Here is a 19458-nt window from a genome sequence, read left to right as displayed (position 1 = left end):
TGGTGGTGGCGGTGGGGAGCCTGGCAACACGCCGGACCATGGTCTTCCTTGCTTGTTCTTCCTGCTCTGGGAGAGGGGGAGGGGTGCAGAGGGTGTGGATGTAGATGCGGTGGGGGTGGGGCACAGCTGGTGTCGGGGACTTGGAGGGGCGGCCATTTGTTTGGGGCAGTGGGATAGTGTGGACGCTTCACCATGATTTCTGGGCCAGGTGCCTTAGAGGTCTGTGACCTGCCTAGAACGTGGGGGGATTCCAGAAACACCCCAGGGCATCCCCGACCTCCTTGAGGTACTCTGCCTCCTTTCTGGGCGGCGGCCCGTGTACCTGGACGTCTGTGTTGTGCTTCGGTCTGGCTTGAGGATCTCATGTGCTTTGGGTCTACTACTCTTGCCTTTTTACCAGGCATTTCATTAGGCTGTGGGCTCTGGGGGGGCAGGGATTGCTGACAGAGGGACATGGCACAGGGTAGGTGCTTTGTAAATGTGGGTCATCAAGAACAGTCTCTCTGCTTAAGTCCCTCAAAGCCTGACCTGGTGAACGGATTTGGATGGGGACATGAGACCCTTCCAATGTCGCTCCAGGCTCCCTTCCTAGCCTCTTCTCTCATAAATCCAAAGCGGGGTATTCACTAGACTCCAAACACTTAGCATCCCTTCCTGGACACCTCTCTGCGTTTGTCCACGCTGTTCCCTCTGCCTGGAACACCCTCTCTCCCTTAATCTGTGTGTCAAAAGTCTCTTCTTTTTCAGGTGAGTTGCCTCTCCTCATGAAGCCACTCTGGGTTCCTCCAACCCAATGGGGTGCTTCCTTAAACTGCACCAGCATTTCCTTGTATTTATTCATTCATCTGTTTGGCAAATAGCTACTGAACATCTAACTGTTCTGGCCACTGAGGATCCAGAGATGATGAAGACTCAAGCCACAAGGGCACCAATCTGGTTGAAATAGACTTTCCACATAGATAAAGTAGCTGTAAAATTTCAAAAAAAAAAAAAAAAATCCCTTCCTTTGCTAAAATTATCCAAGATTTTTCTCACTGAGGAAAAACAGCCAGGAAATGGGCGCTTCCTGTTTTCATTAAATAAAGGCTTTTAAACATCTGTTGTTTCTGGTGACACCCGTTGTCTGTGACTTCAAGGGCTCCAAACACCCCCGGATAACCCGGCAAATCCCAGACTGCTGCTCTTCTGATGGCTTTATCTGCAGCGGCTTCGATCAGCCTCGGAAAGTGTACCCGAGGGAGCATCCTATGTGTTGTCTGGGGGGTGACGGGCAAGTCTGTTTCGATCTGTTCTCGCTTCTTGAGGGAGGAAGGCAACGTGATTTGTCCCCTTGACAGATGGGAAAACTGAGGGAGGCAGGGTTTGTGCTCCAGGGGCAGCTGCCCAACAAATCTGAAAATGTTTGTACAACCCTAGAGGTGGTCCAGCCTGAGGCTCCCGCTCCGGCCAGCCTCACGGTGGCCTGGGAGAGCTTGCCAAAAACTGTGGGCATAGACACTCTGCGAAGGTCACCCAAGAAACTGTGAGGCAGAGACCAGGGGACTGGGGGGTGGCATGGGAGGCTGCTTCACCCCTTCTGTGCTATGGAACCGTTTGAATTTGGCTCTGTGTGTATCAATCACCCGGCCTAAAAACCAAATAGATCAAAAGCCATCCCCACCCCCACTGGGAGATGCTGAGTCAACAGGTCAGAGCTTTTATACTTTTAAGCAGTGCCACCAGCAACCCTGCTATGTGTCTCTCACTTGGGAATGTCCTACTCTCTCACTGTTCAGATGGGGAAACTGAGGCCCAGGGAAGCGATGCACCTGTGGGTCTTCCGTGAGGAAGTGGCAGGAGCAGGATCAGTACCCGTATCCCTTGATTCTGCTGTGTCACCCTAGTAAGTCACTGCTCTCCAACACAGCTTACCACATCTAAATCTACATCCTGGGGGAGAGTCCAGGGGAGAGAGGAGGTCACCAACAAGGATGCACCAACTTGACAGAAGCAGACAAAGGTGTCAGGGTAAGCTTCTAGTCAGCTGGCTCAGAATGTTGGAACTTGGCAGGGACCTCCCTGGGCCAACCTCCCATTTTACAGATGAGGAGACTGAGGCACAGGGGCGGGGGAAAGGCTTATTATTGACAGACTTGGGGCTCGGATCCAGGTCCCTTTTCTCCAATGTAGGGGCCTCCAGGATGACAGTGCTGCCGGGTGGGACAGCTGCCCCTTCCCAGAGTCTGTGACTGAAGCCAGCTTCTCTGGATGATCACGCTGTCAATGGAAAATGCCAGGGACCCAGCTTAGCCCCTCTTAGGCCCTGTCCCACCTCTCTCCACCCTCCTGATTGAGAACCACTTGCCCTTTCATTTCCGTGGCATCCTGGGGAAGGGCCTGAGGCAGGAAGGCAGAAAACCCATTCTAATATGGATTTGCTCAGCCTTTTATAGCAGGTCTTTGGGAACATCAGTGTCCCTGCTTGGCCTTAGTGTTTTCACCTGCTCAGTGGGGGTGTGCAGAGGCATTTGGACTAGGTCAGCAGCAGCTCAAACCTAAACTCATGCCGTTTTAGTGGATTGTGAAATCAGTTTTGTGGGTGACGACTAGTGTTAAAAAAAGAAAGAAATAGAAGAGAATAGAAAATACTTATAAGCGCATCGCGTTACTTTGTGAGATTCTTATTTTGGTCAGGTGTATGTGTTTACTGAGTCATGATATAAAATACATTTCTTATTTTTTGTGGGTTATGACCAAAAAAGTTATGTGTCTGATACTTCTTTCCACCCCAGCTGCAGGGTGAGGAACGGGGAGCTCTGGGGATGGGAAGGACAGGGGAACCATAGGCTGGCCTTGCTTGCTATGCAGAGACTAGTCTCTGTTGCCTGTAAGGAGATAACATGTCATGGGAAGCCTGAACCCATTAGCAGCTGGTAATGAGCGGGCGTCCCATGGGGAGGCTGATAAATGGCCTGTCTGTTCAGGGACAGACACAGTCTGCAGGAAAACACACATGGGCTCCAGTGCCAAGCACCTGGGGCACAAATCGCCTTTGCTGCTTTAGGCTCTGGGTGGGAGTGAGGAGGCCTGTGGTGTGTGTGTGTGTGTGTGAGAGAGAGAGAGAGAGAGAGAGAGAGAGAGAGAGAGAGGAGTACCAGGCACAGTATTGGAAGATTGGTGTTCGAGTCCCATTTGTTCTCATTCATTCACTCCACACTTCTCAAGTACCTTCCATAGGCCGAGCTCTGTGTTAGGGGCTGTTACATGTCACTGGATCCAGAGTTATGCATCTACTGGGGAGGGGCATAAAAGAAGGAGACCCACAATGATGGGCCACATACCTCATGCCAGGCTCTGCCTGTTGCTTCTATGTGCATGATGATACCTCATAGTACCCTGGGGTGTGTATGTGTGGAGAACACTGTTATTATCCCCAGTCTACGGATGAAGAAACAGAGGCTCAGAGACGTTACATAACTGGCCCAAGGTCACACAGCCAGTAAGGCCGGGACTCAGGATCCCAGGCCTGTCCGATGCCTGAGCTCATACTCTTGACGACGCCTCTCCCTGCTGCCTAAGCGTGAAAGTCCACATCCGCGACATCCTAGTTTCACTTGGTTTTCGGAACATGGAATCTTAGAACACTGGGGCTGGGACTTTGGAAAACACCCTGTCTACCCCCTTTCACTTGAAAGAAAGGGAAATGGAGGCTCCAAGAGGAGCAGAGAACAGCGAGAGGCCCCCACAGAATGGTGTGAGGGCAAGTGGGGGAGAGTGAAGTTGCCTTTACTGGAGGAAGGTGGCCCTGAGAGGCACTGTCACCAAATTCCGCAGCCAAGGCCAATCTGGGTGGGCCTAATTGGGCCAGCCTGGGAACCAACCTGAGCCCCAGCGGCTGTGTTAGTCTTTCGAGGATGTGGAGGCCGGCTTCTCCTGTGACTTGTCCCATGTGCTGAGCTCTGCCCTCTGGGGCCCCGCAGGGTGAGCAGATTCACTCTGCTTGCCCACAGGAACGTTCTGGAGATCTGTGGCAGCCCACGCTTCCTCCCACGGCCTCTCTAGCCTGGGCAGTCTGACTGACCACACGTGTCCATCCGCCCCCAACCCTGCAAATCCCCAGCACCGAGTTCTGTCTTCCTGCCAGATGCAGAGGCGGCTAAAGGAGGCTGAAGACCTATGTGAGTTGAGCACTCCATTAGGTGCACTTATCACATCACCTTCCTTCGTCCTTATAGGGAGGGGTGCTGTCATCCCTCTTCTCTTCTGCCTGAGCACCTGACCTTTGGTTAACTTTGTAGCTCTGTTCCCCTGGAAACCTGATAAAGGGAGACTGTCAGCTGTGTCACTGTGCGAGCCTACCGGGGAAAGCTGATCAGTAAGCAGGATCTGGATGGACAGAACTCTAAATGATGGTGTGGCACCACACGTGGGTTTTCCTGGATACCGGTTGTTTCTGGGGGTCTTCTTTACAGGGAGCCTGGAATCTAGGCCTATGGATGTGTTATAGGAGGTCCTGGCTCCTGTGGGGCAAGAGGCTTCTAAGGCAGGGCAGCCCCCATGCTTGTCCTTTGGGGGCAAGGGAAGGTTTCTGGGTGCTTGGGTGGATGGCTCCGTGACTATCCCCAGCAGTCGGCTGTGGGTGCTGCCACGGGTCCTGAGCAGACCAATGCCAAACGTGGACTACACTGGTCTCATGAGTCCAAATGTTTAGGAGTATGTGCAGAAAAAACCTGTGGATGCTATAGGGAAACCGAGGCTCTGAAAGGTGAGGCAACTTATGTCAGGTTGGCAGCAGGCTGGATTCCCAGCCTCTCCAAGCCTGCTGGTAGGGTGCCTACCTCGGGCCGCACGGGGTCCTCGATGCCCACCACACAGATACAGGTTAGGTCGTTGAGGATGTCATTCTCATTGTCCCAGTCAGGTTCCGGGCTGCTGGGGAAGTCGCGGTAGGCCACACAGATGGTGCGGAGCCCATCACAGGCCATGGGCTCGATCACCTTCTTCACCATCTCATCCCGGTCGCGGGGCCGGAAGACCCGGGGCTCCCCTGCCCCACTGAGGATTTTGCAGCACCTGGGGGCAGATGGGAGGGAGATGGGTAAGGTCCAGCTGAGGGCCCAAGGATCCTCCCTCTGACCAGCTTGAGCTCACCTCCCCCTCCCCAGTGATGCTCAGCTGGCCGTGGTTGGTCATCCAGTGTCCATCCTGTTCAACTCCCATAATGCTTCAGGGCTGGTCCAGGCCCCTGGGCCCCAGGCAGGGATGAAATCAAGACCAGCCAAAAAGAAATCAGGCAGTCTTCTTATAATATTTGCCCCAGTCCATTCAGCAAGAGCACATCTACTTTGATCTGTTTTATATTCACAAGATTTCATCTGAAAAAATCGTTCCACAACTAAAGTGATTTTCAAAGGGGAGGAAACTTAGTTATGCTAGTGGTTCTGGACCTTGCTTGCACATTACAATGGTTTGGAGAAACACTGAATAAATAAATACCCATGTGTGAGCGCTGCCCCAGAGGTTCACCCCAACTCAGTTTGTCTGGGGTGAGTTCAGGAATCAATGTTTTTTCTTTCTTTCTTTTTATTTATTTATTTAATGTTTATTTATTTTTGAGAGAGACAGAGACAGAGACAGAGCTTGAGCGGGGGAGGGGCAGAGATAGAGGGAGACACAGAATCTGAAGCAGGCTCCAGGCTCTGGAACTGTCAGCACAGAGCCTGACGGGGGGCTCGAACCCACGGCCCGTGAGATCATGACCTGAGCCAAAGTCGGACACCCAACCGACTAAGCCACCCAGGTGCCCTATTTTTTCTTTTTTTTTTTTTAAAGCTCCCTGGGGTGATTCCAGCGTGGAGTCAGAGTAGACTAGGTCACAATGAAAATCACTCTATGCTAAAGGAAGTAAAATGAGGGAGATTTAACACTGATGATGGGGAGCCCTTCCTGATGATCCAGTGATGTAGGGAGGAGGATGGGGAGGGCTCTCTGCAGACATTTATAAGAGGAAATGGGGAGAAAAGCAGTGGGCGAGGGACCCTGGAGGTGGTCCTGCCGTGGGACGTTGGGCAGGGCCCCCCCCCCCCCACACCTCTGAGTGCCAGATGGCCCTTCGGCCCAGCCTGTAGGACAGCCCGTGCTGCACGACTTGGTGGTCCCCGGCTCCCCACACCCCTCCCCGACCACGCGCGGCTTACTTCTTGAGCACGATCTCAGAAGCACCCTTGCTGTACATGCGGAAGCTCTCGTCCGGCAGCTTGATGACTGTGCTCATGGACTTGCGCACAGAGTTGAAGGTGTACACCTTGTACAGCTTCTCCTCTGGCATCTGGGTGCGCACGGGCTCATAATCCTGCTTCAGGTCCAGCACGAAGCCCAGCAGGCCGCACTCTGTCTTGTTGCCCACCTGCCGAGGCAGGGCACCCTCCTTCTCCGGGGGCTGCAGAGAGAGAGGCCCAGGTGGCTCACAGGGGGTTGCTGCTGAGGCCCTGGGGCCGAACCACCCCCTCCCCTTCTCAGAGAGCCCTTCCCACCACCCACACCCTCAGCCCTCTCCATCCAAGACCCAATCCTGGCTCTGGATGAAAGGAGTTAAGCAAGATCCGTGTTTTAAAAATCATGAACTCAGGGGCACCAGGGTGGCTCAGTTGGTTAGGCGACCGACTTCGGCTCAGGTCATGATCTCATGGTCCGTGACTTCGAGCCCCGCATCGGGCTCTGTGCTGACAGCTCAGAGCTGGGAGCTGCTTCAGATTCTGTGTCTCCTCTCTCTACCACTCCTCTGCTCACGCTCTGTGTCTCTCTGTCTCTCAGTAATGAATAAACATTAAAAAAAATAAAAAAAAATCACGAACTCTTTTGGGGCACCTGGGTGGTTCAGTTGAGTAAGTGTTCTGCTTCAGCTCAGGTCATGATCTTACCATTCGAGAGTTCGAGTCCCAAGTCAGACTCTGCGCTGAAGGCTCAGAGCCTGCAGCCTGCTATGGATTCTGTGTCTCTCTCTCTCTCTGCCCCTCCCCTGCTTGTGTGCTCGCTCTCTCTCTCAGAAGTAATAAATGAATAAACTTAAAAAATATATAAATCACGAACTATTTCAAACATAAAAGCAGGATAGAGAATAATTAAAGAAACACTGGTGTACCCACCATTCAGCTTTGTAGAACCTGAGTAATAGGCCATATTAGCTTCAGATTTTCCCTTTTTGAGAAGGAAAACATGACAGATACAGGTGAATCCCCCAGTGTATCCTTCCCAGTCTGCAGAATCCTCCCCTCCTCCCAGAAAGAACCTCTGTCTCAAATGTGGCATTATTATTACCCTGTGTGTGTTTTAAATGTTTATTTTTATTTATTTATTAAAAATTTTTTTTGAGATAGTTCTAGATTCACATGCAATAAGAAATACACTCTTCCTCCAGTTTCCCCTAGTGCTCACCTGTGTATGACTACAGTACAATGTCACAGCAAGACACTGACACTGATACAATCAGACCCACCTCACTCAGACTTCACCGGTTTTACATGCACTCACGTGTGTGTGTTTAGCTCTATGCAACGGCATTGAGTGTGGATTCCCACGACCGCCAGCAGGAAGATACATGAAAATACACACAGTTCATGACAAGGATCTGATCCCTGTGACACCCTTTTTAGAGCTGCAGTCACCTCCCTTCCCCCCCACCCCCAGCCCAGGCAGCCACTAGTCTGTTCCCTATCTTTATCATTTTGTCATTTCAAGCCTGTTCTGTAAATGCAACCATACGGTATGTGTAACTTTTGAAGACTGGCTTCTTTTCACTCAGTATAATCTCCTTGAGGTCCAGGCAAGTTATCGTGTGTGTCAACAGCTTGTCCCTTTTTTTTTTTTTTTTTAATTTTTTCAATGTTTATTTGGTTTTGAGAGAGAGAGAGGCAGAGAGGGAGGGAGACACAGAATCCAAAGCAGGCTCCAGGCTGAGCTGTCAGCACAGAGCCCGACGCGGGGGCTCAAACCCACAAACTGCGAGATCATGACCCAAGCTGAAGTCTGACGCTTAACTGATTGAGCCACCCAGGCGCCCCTGAAACTGCTATGTTTCTAAGTCAAAATGGTCAATTACATGTAGCCTAACCTACTGCATGTATGTGTGTGTAAGGAGACTGTAGACATTCTTCTAAAAGTTGTTTGCTCATGTAATTGCATTTTGAGAGGCACCTGTGTTTATGGTTCTGATTTGTTCTTTTTTTTGACTGTTCTATTGATTCACTTCTATGACTAAGGCACAGTTTACTTTTCCCTTCTCCTGTTCCCTTCCGCTTTTCCTTCTTTCTACTCACTGATCTGACACACACTCTTCAGCACCGGCTGGGTGCTGGCCCTCTGCCAGGTGCTGGGCTGCATGAACACAAACTCCCACCCTGGGGTCTCAGTGAAATCATCAGCCACCTCTCCCCCAGCACCTCTCACTTCCTTGTGTGGCTGGCTGAACACAAGCTGTTTCATGCCTCTGTGCCTTTGCCTCTGCTGTTCCTTCCCCCTCCCCTGCAAGGCAAACTCCTCCATTCCCTTTTTACTTTAAATTTATTTATTTATTTTTGATATAGAGAGAGAAAACACAAGTGGGGGAGAGGAAGAGAGAGAGAATCCCAAGCAGGCTCCACACCATCAGCGCAGAACCTGATGTGGGGCTCGAACTCACGAACCTCAAGGTCATGACCTGAGCTGACATCAGGCGCTTAACCAACTGAGCCAGCCACCCAGGCACCCCTCCTCCTTGCTTTTTAAGGGCCAGCTCAAATATCACAGTGTCTTTGACAATTGCTTCATGGGTCTGTCTCCCCCTGAATAAATGAGTTATCAGATTCTTTTCTCTGCAGGGTTCTCAGAACCAGCATAAAACCCAGCACACAGTGGGCACTTAGTCATTGTTGGCGGGATGGCTCCATGCAGATCAGAATGGTGGGAGAGGTTAATAGGTAAGAACAAGAAACCTCCATGTGGGCTAATGGTGGGATTAGCCGGAGGGAATGGGAGGTGAACTCACATCCCACCTGCACCCACACCCACGTGCATGCACTGCTCATTTTCCTTGCATAAAATTACTATGCAGCACCTTAGGTGGAGGTGGCTTCGGGAGTGGTAAAAGGCACCACAGATAAACTGAAACCCTAGAGAGATTTAGAAGAGGAATATCTACCTATGAGCATGCCTGTGCCAACAGCCCCCCCCGCCCCGACTCCCACCACCGCCATTAGTGGCTTTGCATGGGTCTCAAACCAGCGTTGTCCAGGAACTCTGTATCCTCAGCCCCAGCCCCTTGTCATATTACTCGAACGAGCTTCACAGACAGGAGAAGGTGGGGTCTGGGAGATGCTGGCATGGACCACTTGTGCAGGGGACAGGACGGCGATGGGACATAGCCCTGGCCAACTCCCCCTTCCACAGTTAGGGCTCAGGCCTAGGGAGCCCACCCAAGCACTGTGGAGTCACTGGCATTGATAATGCGGTGGTCTTGAGACTTAGGGATTCATAGGAAGGACAGAGCCTTAAGCTCTTGTCCTCAGTTTCTCTGTCTGTAAAATGGAGAGACTAGAGCAGATGATCTCTAGCTGAGAGAAAAATCAACCATTTTCAACCCTTTTCTTCAAGTGGATCATGGTGAGGGATGGTGCAACAAGGCGGAGGCACAGTCCTCAGCGGTGGTTGAGGGCTCTGGGCGGGAACAAGGCTCAGAACGTCCTCCCTGCTCCCACGCCAAGCAGAACTATGTCTCCAGCACCACAGGCCTTGGAAGGCTCCCCACTCCTGGGCTCTTTGGTGGGATTTGATCTGGAAACAAAGGAACCTTTGGTACAGCTTCCCATTTCTGATGTTTGTGAAAATAAATTTGAAGCACTTCCCTTTGTCTCTGTAGCGTGGTATTATGTTGTGCTTTAAAAATGATATATTTATTTACCTACTTTTAATGTTTTCTACATTTTGATAATTAATCTTCTGGTGACCTCCAGAGTTTTATGTATTTTCCACAACAGTTTTTCTCCCCTCTCCACCAATGAAAGAAAATGACGGCTCGGAGGGCTTAAATAAAAATGCCTAATTACTTCTTTGCCCAAGAGAGCTGAGCAGTTATGCCTTCAAAATACCCGGCATTTTATTACCCTCTGTGAGATATTTTAATTTTCCTCTAAAAGGATTTCAAACAATCCATGGTTGCAAATGGCAGAGCTGCCTCCTACGTAATTCAATTTGTTTCCATGAACTTGAGCTCTGAGATCGCCCACGTGCATTACTAAGAAGCAGAGGCCCATCCCTTTTTTCTTTAGACTTTTTTTTTTTTTTTTAATCTTGACAAACCCAGAGATTTTGCTATTGCTTTAGACTTTCCAGGAGCTTTTTTATCTCCAGGGTTCCAATTCTATAAGGGAGTTGAGGCATCAGTATTGTTTCCATTTTAACAGACAGGAAGCAGGCCCAGGGGGACGTGACTTGCTCTTGATCACAGACCTGCGGAGGGGCAGGCCTGGGGCTGTCCCCAAGCTTCCTGGCTCCCAGGGCAAGAGCTTCATCCAGCACATTCCCCAGTGTGGTCCTGAGCCCTCTGGGAATGCTGGGTGCAGCCACGAGGCATAATTTTGAGAGGACAATTCATGTCCCTGTTTTGGGATGCTGGGGGGTGAACAGAAGCAAGGGCAAGGAATGATGACTTAAAGAGCTACAAGTTATAAATAACATCCGCACAAATGAGATTAAAAAAGCATAGCTGGCATGTACCACCCCACACTCATTAGGGTGGCTATTGTAAAAAAACAAAACAGAAAACAACAACTGTTGGTGAGGGTGTGAAGAAACTGCAACCCTGCGTACTGTGGGTGGGAAGGTAACACGGTGTTGCTGCCATGAGGAAAACAGGATAGTGGATCCTCAAAAAATTAAACAATGGAATTACCATACTATCCAGCACTTCACTTCTGGATATATACCCAAAAGAATTGGAAGCAGGAACCAGAAAAGAGATTTGCATGTCCGCGTGCATAGCAGCGTTACTCGCAAAAGCCAAGAGGTGGGAGCAATCCAAGTGTCTATCGACAAATGAACGATAAACAAAGTAGGGTCTCTCCATGCAACGGAATATTATCCGGCCATAAAGTGGAAGGAAATTCTGACACATGTGACAACATGGATAAACCCCAAGGACATTATAAGTGAAACAAGCCAGTCACAAAAGGACAGATGCTGTATAATTCCAACTGTATTAGGTACCCAGAAGAGTCAGATTCACCAAAACAGAAAGTAGGATGGTGGGTGCCAGGGGCTGGTTGTGGGGGGAATGGGGAGTTAGCATTTGATGGAGATAGAGTTTAAGTTTGGGCAGATGAGAAGTTTTGGGATTGATGGTGGTGATGGTTGCACAACAGTGTGAATGTACTTAACGGCGTGGGACTGTGCACTTAAAAACAATTAATCTGATTCATTTGATGTGATGTATATTTAACCACTAAAAAACCTCTAAAAAGTCCCCCCCAAACACCTGACAACCGTAGCATAGTAAACTATAGCATCTGCAATATGATGATTTGGAGCGTGTTCGGGAACGACTTTCTGCTGAGCGGCTGCCTCTGGTGGCCTAACCCGCTCTTCCTCACCCCTCAAGGACAGGCACTGGTGGGGAGCCTCCCTAAGGCCCAGACGAACCACCAGCCCACTCAACAGGAGCATCAGCGGCCACTGTTTGCATGGTGGCTCTGCCCCATCCTGTAATGGGCTTGTCACACGCACTATCTGGTTGTACCCTCCCAGATCCCTGGGAGGCCAGCTACTAGCATTCCCATTTCACAGCTGTGCACACGAGGCAAGGTCACACTGCTACGAAGCGGCCCAGCCAGGATTTGACCCCAGTGTTCTTGGCTCTGAGCCCACAGCACATGGTCTCCCCACAGCCCCGCCTGTCTCCACTGGCCCTGGAGATCTTTAGTTGACTGGGAACTTGCTGCTGATGGCTTTAGAGTCCAAGGGGATGGCAGGGGGACGTGTCTGTCTTGCTTATCTTTGCCTCCCACTTCGGGGTAGTCAATAAATATCTGTGGAATGAATAAATGAATAATCCCATGCTTGTGTGTGTAGGGTGCTGCCAATAGGAGGCCGGAGTGGGCTATTCTGGCCTCCAGAATCGTCGTCTGAAGGCCGGCCTCCCCAGGAGCTTCTCGGTGCTAGGCCTCCTGAGGAACGTGAGGCGCAGGGCTGCGGGATCTTCCCTAGAGGCTGGGAAGGCAGGTCAGTGTGAGTGTCCGGGACAGGTTGACACGGAAACCTTCCCAGGCTTAGCAGTGTATTGTGTGTATGTGTATGTGTGTGTGTGTGTGTGTGTGTGTGTGTGTGTGTACAGTTGTGTGTGTGTGTTTGTGTATGGTGTGTGAGTGCAGGTGTACATGTGTGTATGGGGTGTGCACAGCGTGTAAGTGCAGTGTATGCGTGTGGTGTGTGTGTAGTTGTATGTGTGTGCTATGTGTGCATGGTGTGCAAGTGTAGTAGTTTTGTGTATGTGTGGTGTGTGTGCAGTTGTGTGTGGTATGTGCAGTTATACGTGTGTGGTATGTGTACAGGGTGTGCAAGTGCAATTGTGTGTGTGTGTGTGTGCATGCACACATGCAGGGTGACAGCATGTGATATAGGGATTAACAGCTCTGTTAAAAATCCAAATTCCCCATTTGGAGTTATTTGCTTTGAACTCTTCTCCCAGACATGGTGTTTGCAAAAAAAAAACAAAAGAAAACAACCAAAACAGGTGTCAAATTCAGCATACAGGCCCCTGCCATTTCACAGAATCACAGCCCACCCCACCTCCCCATCTTAATGCCCTTGCAAAGTCGCCTTCGGAGTCGTCCACGCTTTTGGCACGCCTGGCTTGGCCAGAGCCTAGTCGCAGAGTATGGCTTGACTTGGGGACTCTGAGGCTCATTGGAATATTCAGTTGAGCCCTGGCTTTGCAGCCAGGAGATCTGAGTTCAAGGGTTGGCTCTCTGCTTCCTGGAGCACTCCCTCCCCCTCTCTAAGTGCCCAGGTTCTAAGATTTATGGGCAATACAGTGAAGCAGCTCCTTCCTGCCTTTGAGGGTTACTGGGGCTCTCTGGGGTGAGGGGCATCTCAGCATGGGGTATGTTGACGACCCGGGGTTTCTCATTTGGTGAAGTTTGGCTTACCTATTTGGGCAAACCATCCTGCCAGGAAAACCCTTTTTGCTCTTTCCTCCAGAACCACTTCAGGGGCTCCAGGGAGATTTGTTTTTTGTCTCAATAGTTTATGTTTTCAGAAATACGCCATAAACTTCCAACAATTCAGCTCCACAAGTCTCCATCCTCAGCTTAATAATTCAAATGTTAACTGCACTGTCAACCTACTTTCAAAGAGGTCTCATAAAATACAAAATTAAGGTCCGCTTGGCAGTTTCAGCACACAGAGGACACACGGTTGGAAAAGGAGAATGTTTTCCCAAGAAAGCACAAGAAGGCCTCCAAAGTCTGAGGAAGGAGGTATTTCTATCTTAACACTCAGCTGTGGTTCTGAGAAGCTGCAGGGTGATGGAAAGAAGCTAGTAGAAGTCCTGATGTTCAAAGAGTCAGAGACAACAAAGGAAGTCTGAGGGTGTGCCAGGATTTCTGAGGCAGGGAAGCAATTTCTCACTAAAGGATGATTCACATAGCTTCTCTCAGAGGGCAAGTTTAGTTCCTAATGGTTAGAAATAAGACAGGAAAGAAGAAAGCTTTGCTATCCTCACAGGGATGGGGCTATGGGGTTGAAGCTGGCCCGCTGGGAGGGCCCTTCTAGACCACTTTTCCTGGCCTCCCTGACACTAGCCGTGGCCCTCACACCACTCTCCACCTCTGCCTGGGGTGGTTTTTCTAAGTACCACGAGCAGCATCCTTTCAAGGGCTTATCTGATGCCACCTAGCTGTCCCCGCCCCCTGCCCTCCAGCCTCGACTCTCATCATTGTAGCCCCAGAGAAATGCACAGGCCACAGATCACGTGAATGAGCCATGCATCTTAGGGTCCCTGGGCCTTTGTAGGGCTGTGTCCCTGTCTGCAATGTCCTTGCCCCCTTGCCCACTTGGTAAACTCCCCCAGAATTCTCTGGGCCCCACTCTGCCACTTGGTGGTCAGGAGCAATGCTGGGCAGGTTACTTAATGTCTCTGCAGCCAGTGTTTTTAGCTGCAAGATGGGAATGGTCATATTTGCCTTTATTCCCCTGAAGGGATATGGAGGGTCAAGGAAGATAGTGGCTGGCAAAATAAACGACAGAGGATAAGGCTCAGAAATAATAACACAAGTAGTGAGAGTAATAACATATGTGGACTGAGCACTTGCTACATGTCAAGCACTGTGCCGGGAGCCTCACATATATTTTCTCATCTGATCTTCACGGGAGCCCTGAAGCTGCCTCAAGGCAAAGGTGCAGCTGCGTGAGTTGGGTGGGAAGGGGTGGTGAGCTGCACAGGCTCCAGCTTGGACGGGGTTCTAATCCTGACTCAGCCTCTTATCTGCTCTGGAACTCCAAGCATGATTTTTAACTTCTCCCAGCTTCAGGGTCTGAGCTATGAATTAGAGATGTGATGTCACTTACTTCATGGGGTTGTTATACAAGGCAGAATGGGGTATGCACTTAGCATCGAGCCTGGCTAAGTGGATGTTACCAATTAGGATTAATTATGTACTCACTTTATAGATTTGCAGATTGGAAAATAGAAGCTCAAAGAGGTCAAGTAACTTGCTCAGGGTCACATGGGTGGTAAGTGCTGGAGCTGAGGTTTGAACCTTGGTTTGTTGGACTTCAGAGCCAAACCTCATTACTTCTTGGACTGGGTGTCCAGACATCTGGATTCCAGCTTTAATAGTCCACAGGGTGACTTGGCACAAGTCCCTTTCTATTTCTGGGCCTCAGATAAAGTAAGGGGGCTGGACTAGTATGTCTCTAAGGTATGCGAATCCATGTAGATGACACCCACACAATCTACCCTTGCAAATACTCAAGTAGGTTTGTGTGTGTGTGTGTGTGTGTGTGTGTGTGTGTGTGTGTGTGTGTGTTTTAAGAATGAAAGGTGCTAACTAATTGGGAGGTCTCCGGATCAATGAAGACCAGAGAGCAGAGGGCAGCTGCAGAAGAGACCAGCTCAGTATGCTGGAGGGACCCAGAGAGCACTGCTATTGACCATGGGGCAGAGATGGGGCCAAACCCTACCTCTTGCTGCCACAAGAACAGGAAAGTAGAACACAGAGATAGTCCTGTTCTGAGCATCTTATTAATTCACATTCACCCAGCCACTGCCCACATATTCATCCACCCATACGTCTAGATTTCCCAGCCTGGTTTAGAGGGTGGTTGGACATCTACTCTGGACCGAGCAAACCCTTACTCTTCTCAGGATTCCTCTGGGCCTGGAAGGACAGTCCCTTAGACACCCTTTGCCCCACATGGCTGGCAGGCCCTGGTTCTGAATATGACTGCCTGGACCCCAGGCCTTCCTTCTTTGAGATCACCCTATACTAAAGATGCTGCAGGATTGGTTTCAGTGACCAAGAGCCTGGTCTGGACACTCTACTCAACAGCTGGCTTTGGAGTGTCTATAAGTTGGCTTTGCCATACTTGGCTATGTGACTTTGGGTAGAACCCTTTCCTCTGTAGTCCTAATGCTTCCGCTGTCTATTGGTTAGCCTCTGCATTGCTACAAACGGAATCCTCTTTCAATGGGTGATTTTATTCAATGGGCGATTTAACGACAACACTAACCATACTTAGTGCTGAATATGAGCCAGGCATTGTGCTAAGCACTTGTCACTTACTAACTCATTTCATCCTCACAATAATCCTATCATTTCCCCCAAGAAACTGAGGCAGAGAGAGGTTAAGTAACTTGTTGACATTCATATAGCTGGAGAGGGATTTGAACCCAGGCTGCCTGGCTCCAGAGTATGAGCCTTCACCACTACCCTGTCATACCAGGGGACTCTGCTATCCCTTCTATACCAGTGGCCATCAGCCCCCAGCAAGGAGAACCATGTGGCCAGGGGTTTTTCAGAAAAGACCCAGAAAGAGAGCACAGGGGTCCTAGGAGGCTGGGGTTCAAGGCACATCAGGAGACACTGGTGCCTAAGTAAGAGGTAAGTGATTTAGCCTGATTACAAACCAAAGATTCCAGTTCTGGGGTCCCTGAACTCTCTTTAGTCTCAGCAGTTCACCTCCCCAGGTTGACTGACTGACCCCTGTCCTTTAAGCCACCTAGACACAACCAACATTGAAAATGAGAATTTAACTTTGCTGCCAGTGCTATGAAACACTGCCTAATTGAGATGTTTCATCAGCCTTCCTGGCAGATCCCAGAACTCCTTTTTATGGTGATTGCATAACACACATCTCCATCCAAGCCCACCTCGCAGGGCTCTGCCCACGCGGCCACCCCCTCGCCCGAAGCCTGGTCTGGGAATTGCTCTGCTCCCCTCTCTGCCACATCTCCAGGACAAGGTCATGAACAGCATCTCAGTGATTTTAGGGAGGCCTGGGAAACGGAATAGAACATTGCTGATCTCCCTTGATTCCCACATTGGGGTTGGGGTGGGGGTGGGGTGGGAAGAAGACAAAACATGGTCATTTCTGGCATCACACACAGGGTTCTCTATCGCCCATCTGCCTGCATCCTCCCGACCTACTTTCTCCTTTCCTCTGTGCTGCCTCCTGCAGCCTGCAGCTCTAGGGTGATGTGGGTGGCTGCTTAGCCCTGGACCGGCCGGTGTCTAGAGGCAGAAGTTGCCTCCTCCCCCCTCTCCCACCAGCCCTCAGCCCCTCGCTGCTGCTGAGTCACACTCTCCTCCCCGTTTGGATAAAGCTTCTGGCGGCTCCCACAATCCAACCTGATGGCGATGCTTCGAGCTGGCTCAGGGGCAGAAGGGAGAGGTCAGGGCTAGGGCACATTTGGAGGCTAAGCAAAAAAGCCCAGCTGCTCACCCAGAGGCTCACACTGCAGAAATGACCTACACATCTGGAGGCTGACTGACCTCCGGATGGACAAGTCTGTGCTTCTCTTCATCTGAATGCTGGTTAATTACAAAAAAAAAAAAAAAAAAAAAAAAAGCCATCTGTGCTTCTAAACCAAAAAGGGATTACAGCATGATGAGTCTATGCAGCTTAGCTGAGACAGGAATATGATAGTTTTTCTTATCAAAGCTTGTGATGCTGCTACCTAATAGAAGTTACTAACAACAACGTCATTGGTGGTGGATTGTGAAAATGGCCACAATTAGTTCCTCTCTAAATCCATGCCCTTTGCAATGTGACTTGGCAGTTCCTCCTGGCAAGAGATGGAGTCAGCCTCCCCGTTCCCCGGGTCTGGGCAAGACTCTTGGCTTGTGTTGGCCAACAGGATGTGGCAAAATGACCACGTCAACACACCTAGACCAGCCTGCCGGAGGAGGCGGGAGCGCACAGAGCCCAGATGAACCATCCCAGCTGAGGTCATCCTAGACCAGCCTGCGGTGCTGCCGAGATCAGCAGGGCTGTCCCCTGAGCCACCACACATGCAGACGTGTGAGGGAGTCCTGCTGAGAGCAGAAGGACCACCCCGCTGAGCCCAGCCTGAATTGCCAGCTCACAATCGAGCGCTAAATACACAGTTTGATTTTGAGCCACTAAGTTTTGGAGTACAGCAGTCCTCCACTTATTCTTGGGGGACACGTTCCAAGACCTCCAGGGGATGCCCAAAGCTGTGGATAGTACCAAGCCCCATGTATACTATGTTTTTTTCCTCGATACACATATCCATGATAAAGTTTACTTCATAAATTAGACACAGTAAGAGAATAACACCTGATTCATAACTGATAATAAAATAGAACAGTTAGAACCATATACTGGAGGTATATGTGAATGGGATCTCTCTCTAGATATCTTATTTTACTGTACTCACCCTTCTTCTTGTGGTGATGTGAGATGGTGGAGTGCCTACATGCTGAGATGCAGTGAGGTGAATGATACAGATATGTGACATGACATTAGGCTGCTACTGACCTTCTGACGTATTGTTAGCAAAGGGTTATCTGCTATGGGACCGAGGCTGACTGGAGGTAACTGAAACTATAGATACGGGGAGCCTACTGTAGTGATGTAGCAAAAGCCTGCTAATAAAAAGTGTGGAAGTTTTCTGGTAAGGGGGACAATGATGGGATCTAAAAAACACAACTAACACACTATTTTTCTGTCATATAAACACTATTGCTAAATCAAATGGAAACAAGTTGCTTACTCCACGACCATCCCAAAAGACACCAGCAGGATTCAAAAATACGAGTCACGTCGCTCCATCTGCCCAGAACTTCCGCCTCGCCCCACGGACGTGGGTGCTTCCCCCAGAGGAGGCTGCACCACTCACCAGAATCTTGGTGGTGTAGGCGCTGTTGATGGCAATGGCGTTGACGAGCAGCTCCATGGTCTTGGCGTTGATGGAGCTGGGGTCGGGGATCTCCTTGTAGTGGACATCGCCCACGTAGGCCTGCACGACTGTCATGCGATTGGTGGTCAGTGTGCCTGTCTTGTCTGAGCAGATGGCGGTGGCATTGCCCATGGTCTCGCAGGCATCCAGGTGGCGTACCAGGTTGTTGTCTTTCATCATTTTCTGGGGGAAAGGGGCGAGTGAGAGGGTGGCAGTAAGGAGAGGGAGCTGGGGAGCCAGAGAGCTGAAGGCATGGGGGAAACACGCAGTAAATGAGGCTCTGCCTCTGCTATCTGCCCCTTTGCCTCCCACAGACGCAAAGGGCATTCACTGAAACGTTGACATCTGAACTCCTCGTGTGTGTGCAGCCTTTTCCTTTACTTTGATTTGAACCATTTAGAAGATTTGATGAATTGACTTTGTTCATTTGAATTATGGAAATAATCTGTATTCCTTACAGAAAAAAAATAAGGGAGAAGGATGATAAATTAAGGTTGGGTCCTTTCCGGTTACCTCAAATATTTTTCTCTTACGCCCTGACAGAAAGAACCATTCCTTATCTGGTTATGGGTTTTTTTTTTTTCAAATGTACCATCTTTTGCTGGTGCCTGGTTTTCATTTGGTTCCACCAAAAATAAACAAATTTAGGATAGACATGTGTGTTTATAGACATAGAACAATATCTGGAAAAATATCAAAATATTAATGTCATTATTTCTGGGTGGTAGAATTATAGGAGATTTTTATTGCCTTCTTTTAAAAATCTATAGGTTCTTCTTTAAAATTTTTTTTTTAATGTTTATTCATTTTTGAGAGAGAGACAGAGAGACAGAGCAAGAGCAGGGGAGGGGCAGTGACAGAGGGAGACACAGAATCCTAAGAGGCTCCAGGCTCCCAGCCGTCAGCACAGAGCCCGACGCAGGGCTTGAACCCACGAACCGTGAGATCATGACCTGAGCCGAAGTAAGACACTTAACCGACTGAGCCACCCTAAAAATCTATAGATTCTAAAAAAAATTCTATAGATT

At 49.8% G+C, this 19458-nt stretch overlaps 1 protein-coding gene across 15 annotated transcripts in view; it reads right to left on the bottom strand.

The window, feature by feature from the left end:
* Positions 1-19458, bottom strand: part of ATP2B2 (ATPase plasma membrane Ca2+ transporting 2) — a 302573-nt gene that overhangs the window by 29957 nt on the left and 253158 nt on the right. For all 15 annotated transcript variants that reach the window (XM_086697430.1, XM_086697433.1, XM_086697431.1 and 12 more), the window contains 3 exons: positions 18371-18613; positions 6177-6418; positions 4818-5052 (listed from right to left, as the gene is read on the bottom strand). In XM_086697430.1, the coding sequence (XP_086553556.1) occupies positions 4818-5052; positions 6177-6418; positions 18371-18613 (720 nt within the window). The remainder of the gene's footprint in view (positions 1-4817; positions 5053-6176; positions 6419-18370; positions 18614-19458) is intronic.

Source organism: Puma concolor, chromosome A2, assembly GCF_028749965.1.
Source record: "Puma concolor isolate L17-30 chromosome A2, mPumCon1.1.hap2, whole genome shotgun sequence".
In the NCBI taxonomy this organism is placed as follows: Eukaryota; Metazoa; Chordata; class Mammalia; order Carnivora; family Felidae; genus Puma; species Puma concolor.
The sequence above is the reverse complement of the archived record's forward strand: the minus strand, read 5'-3'. Positions and strand labels throughout refer to the sequence as shown.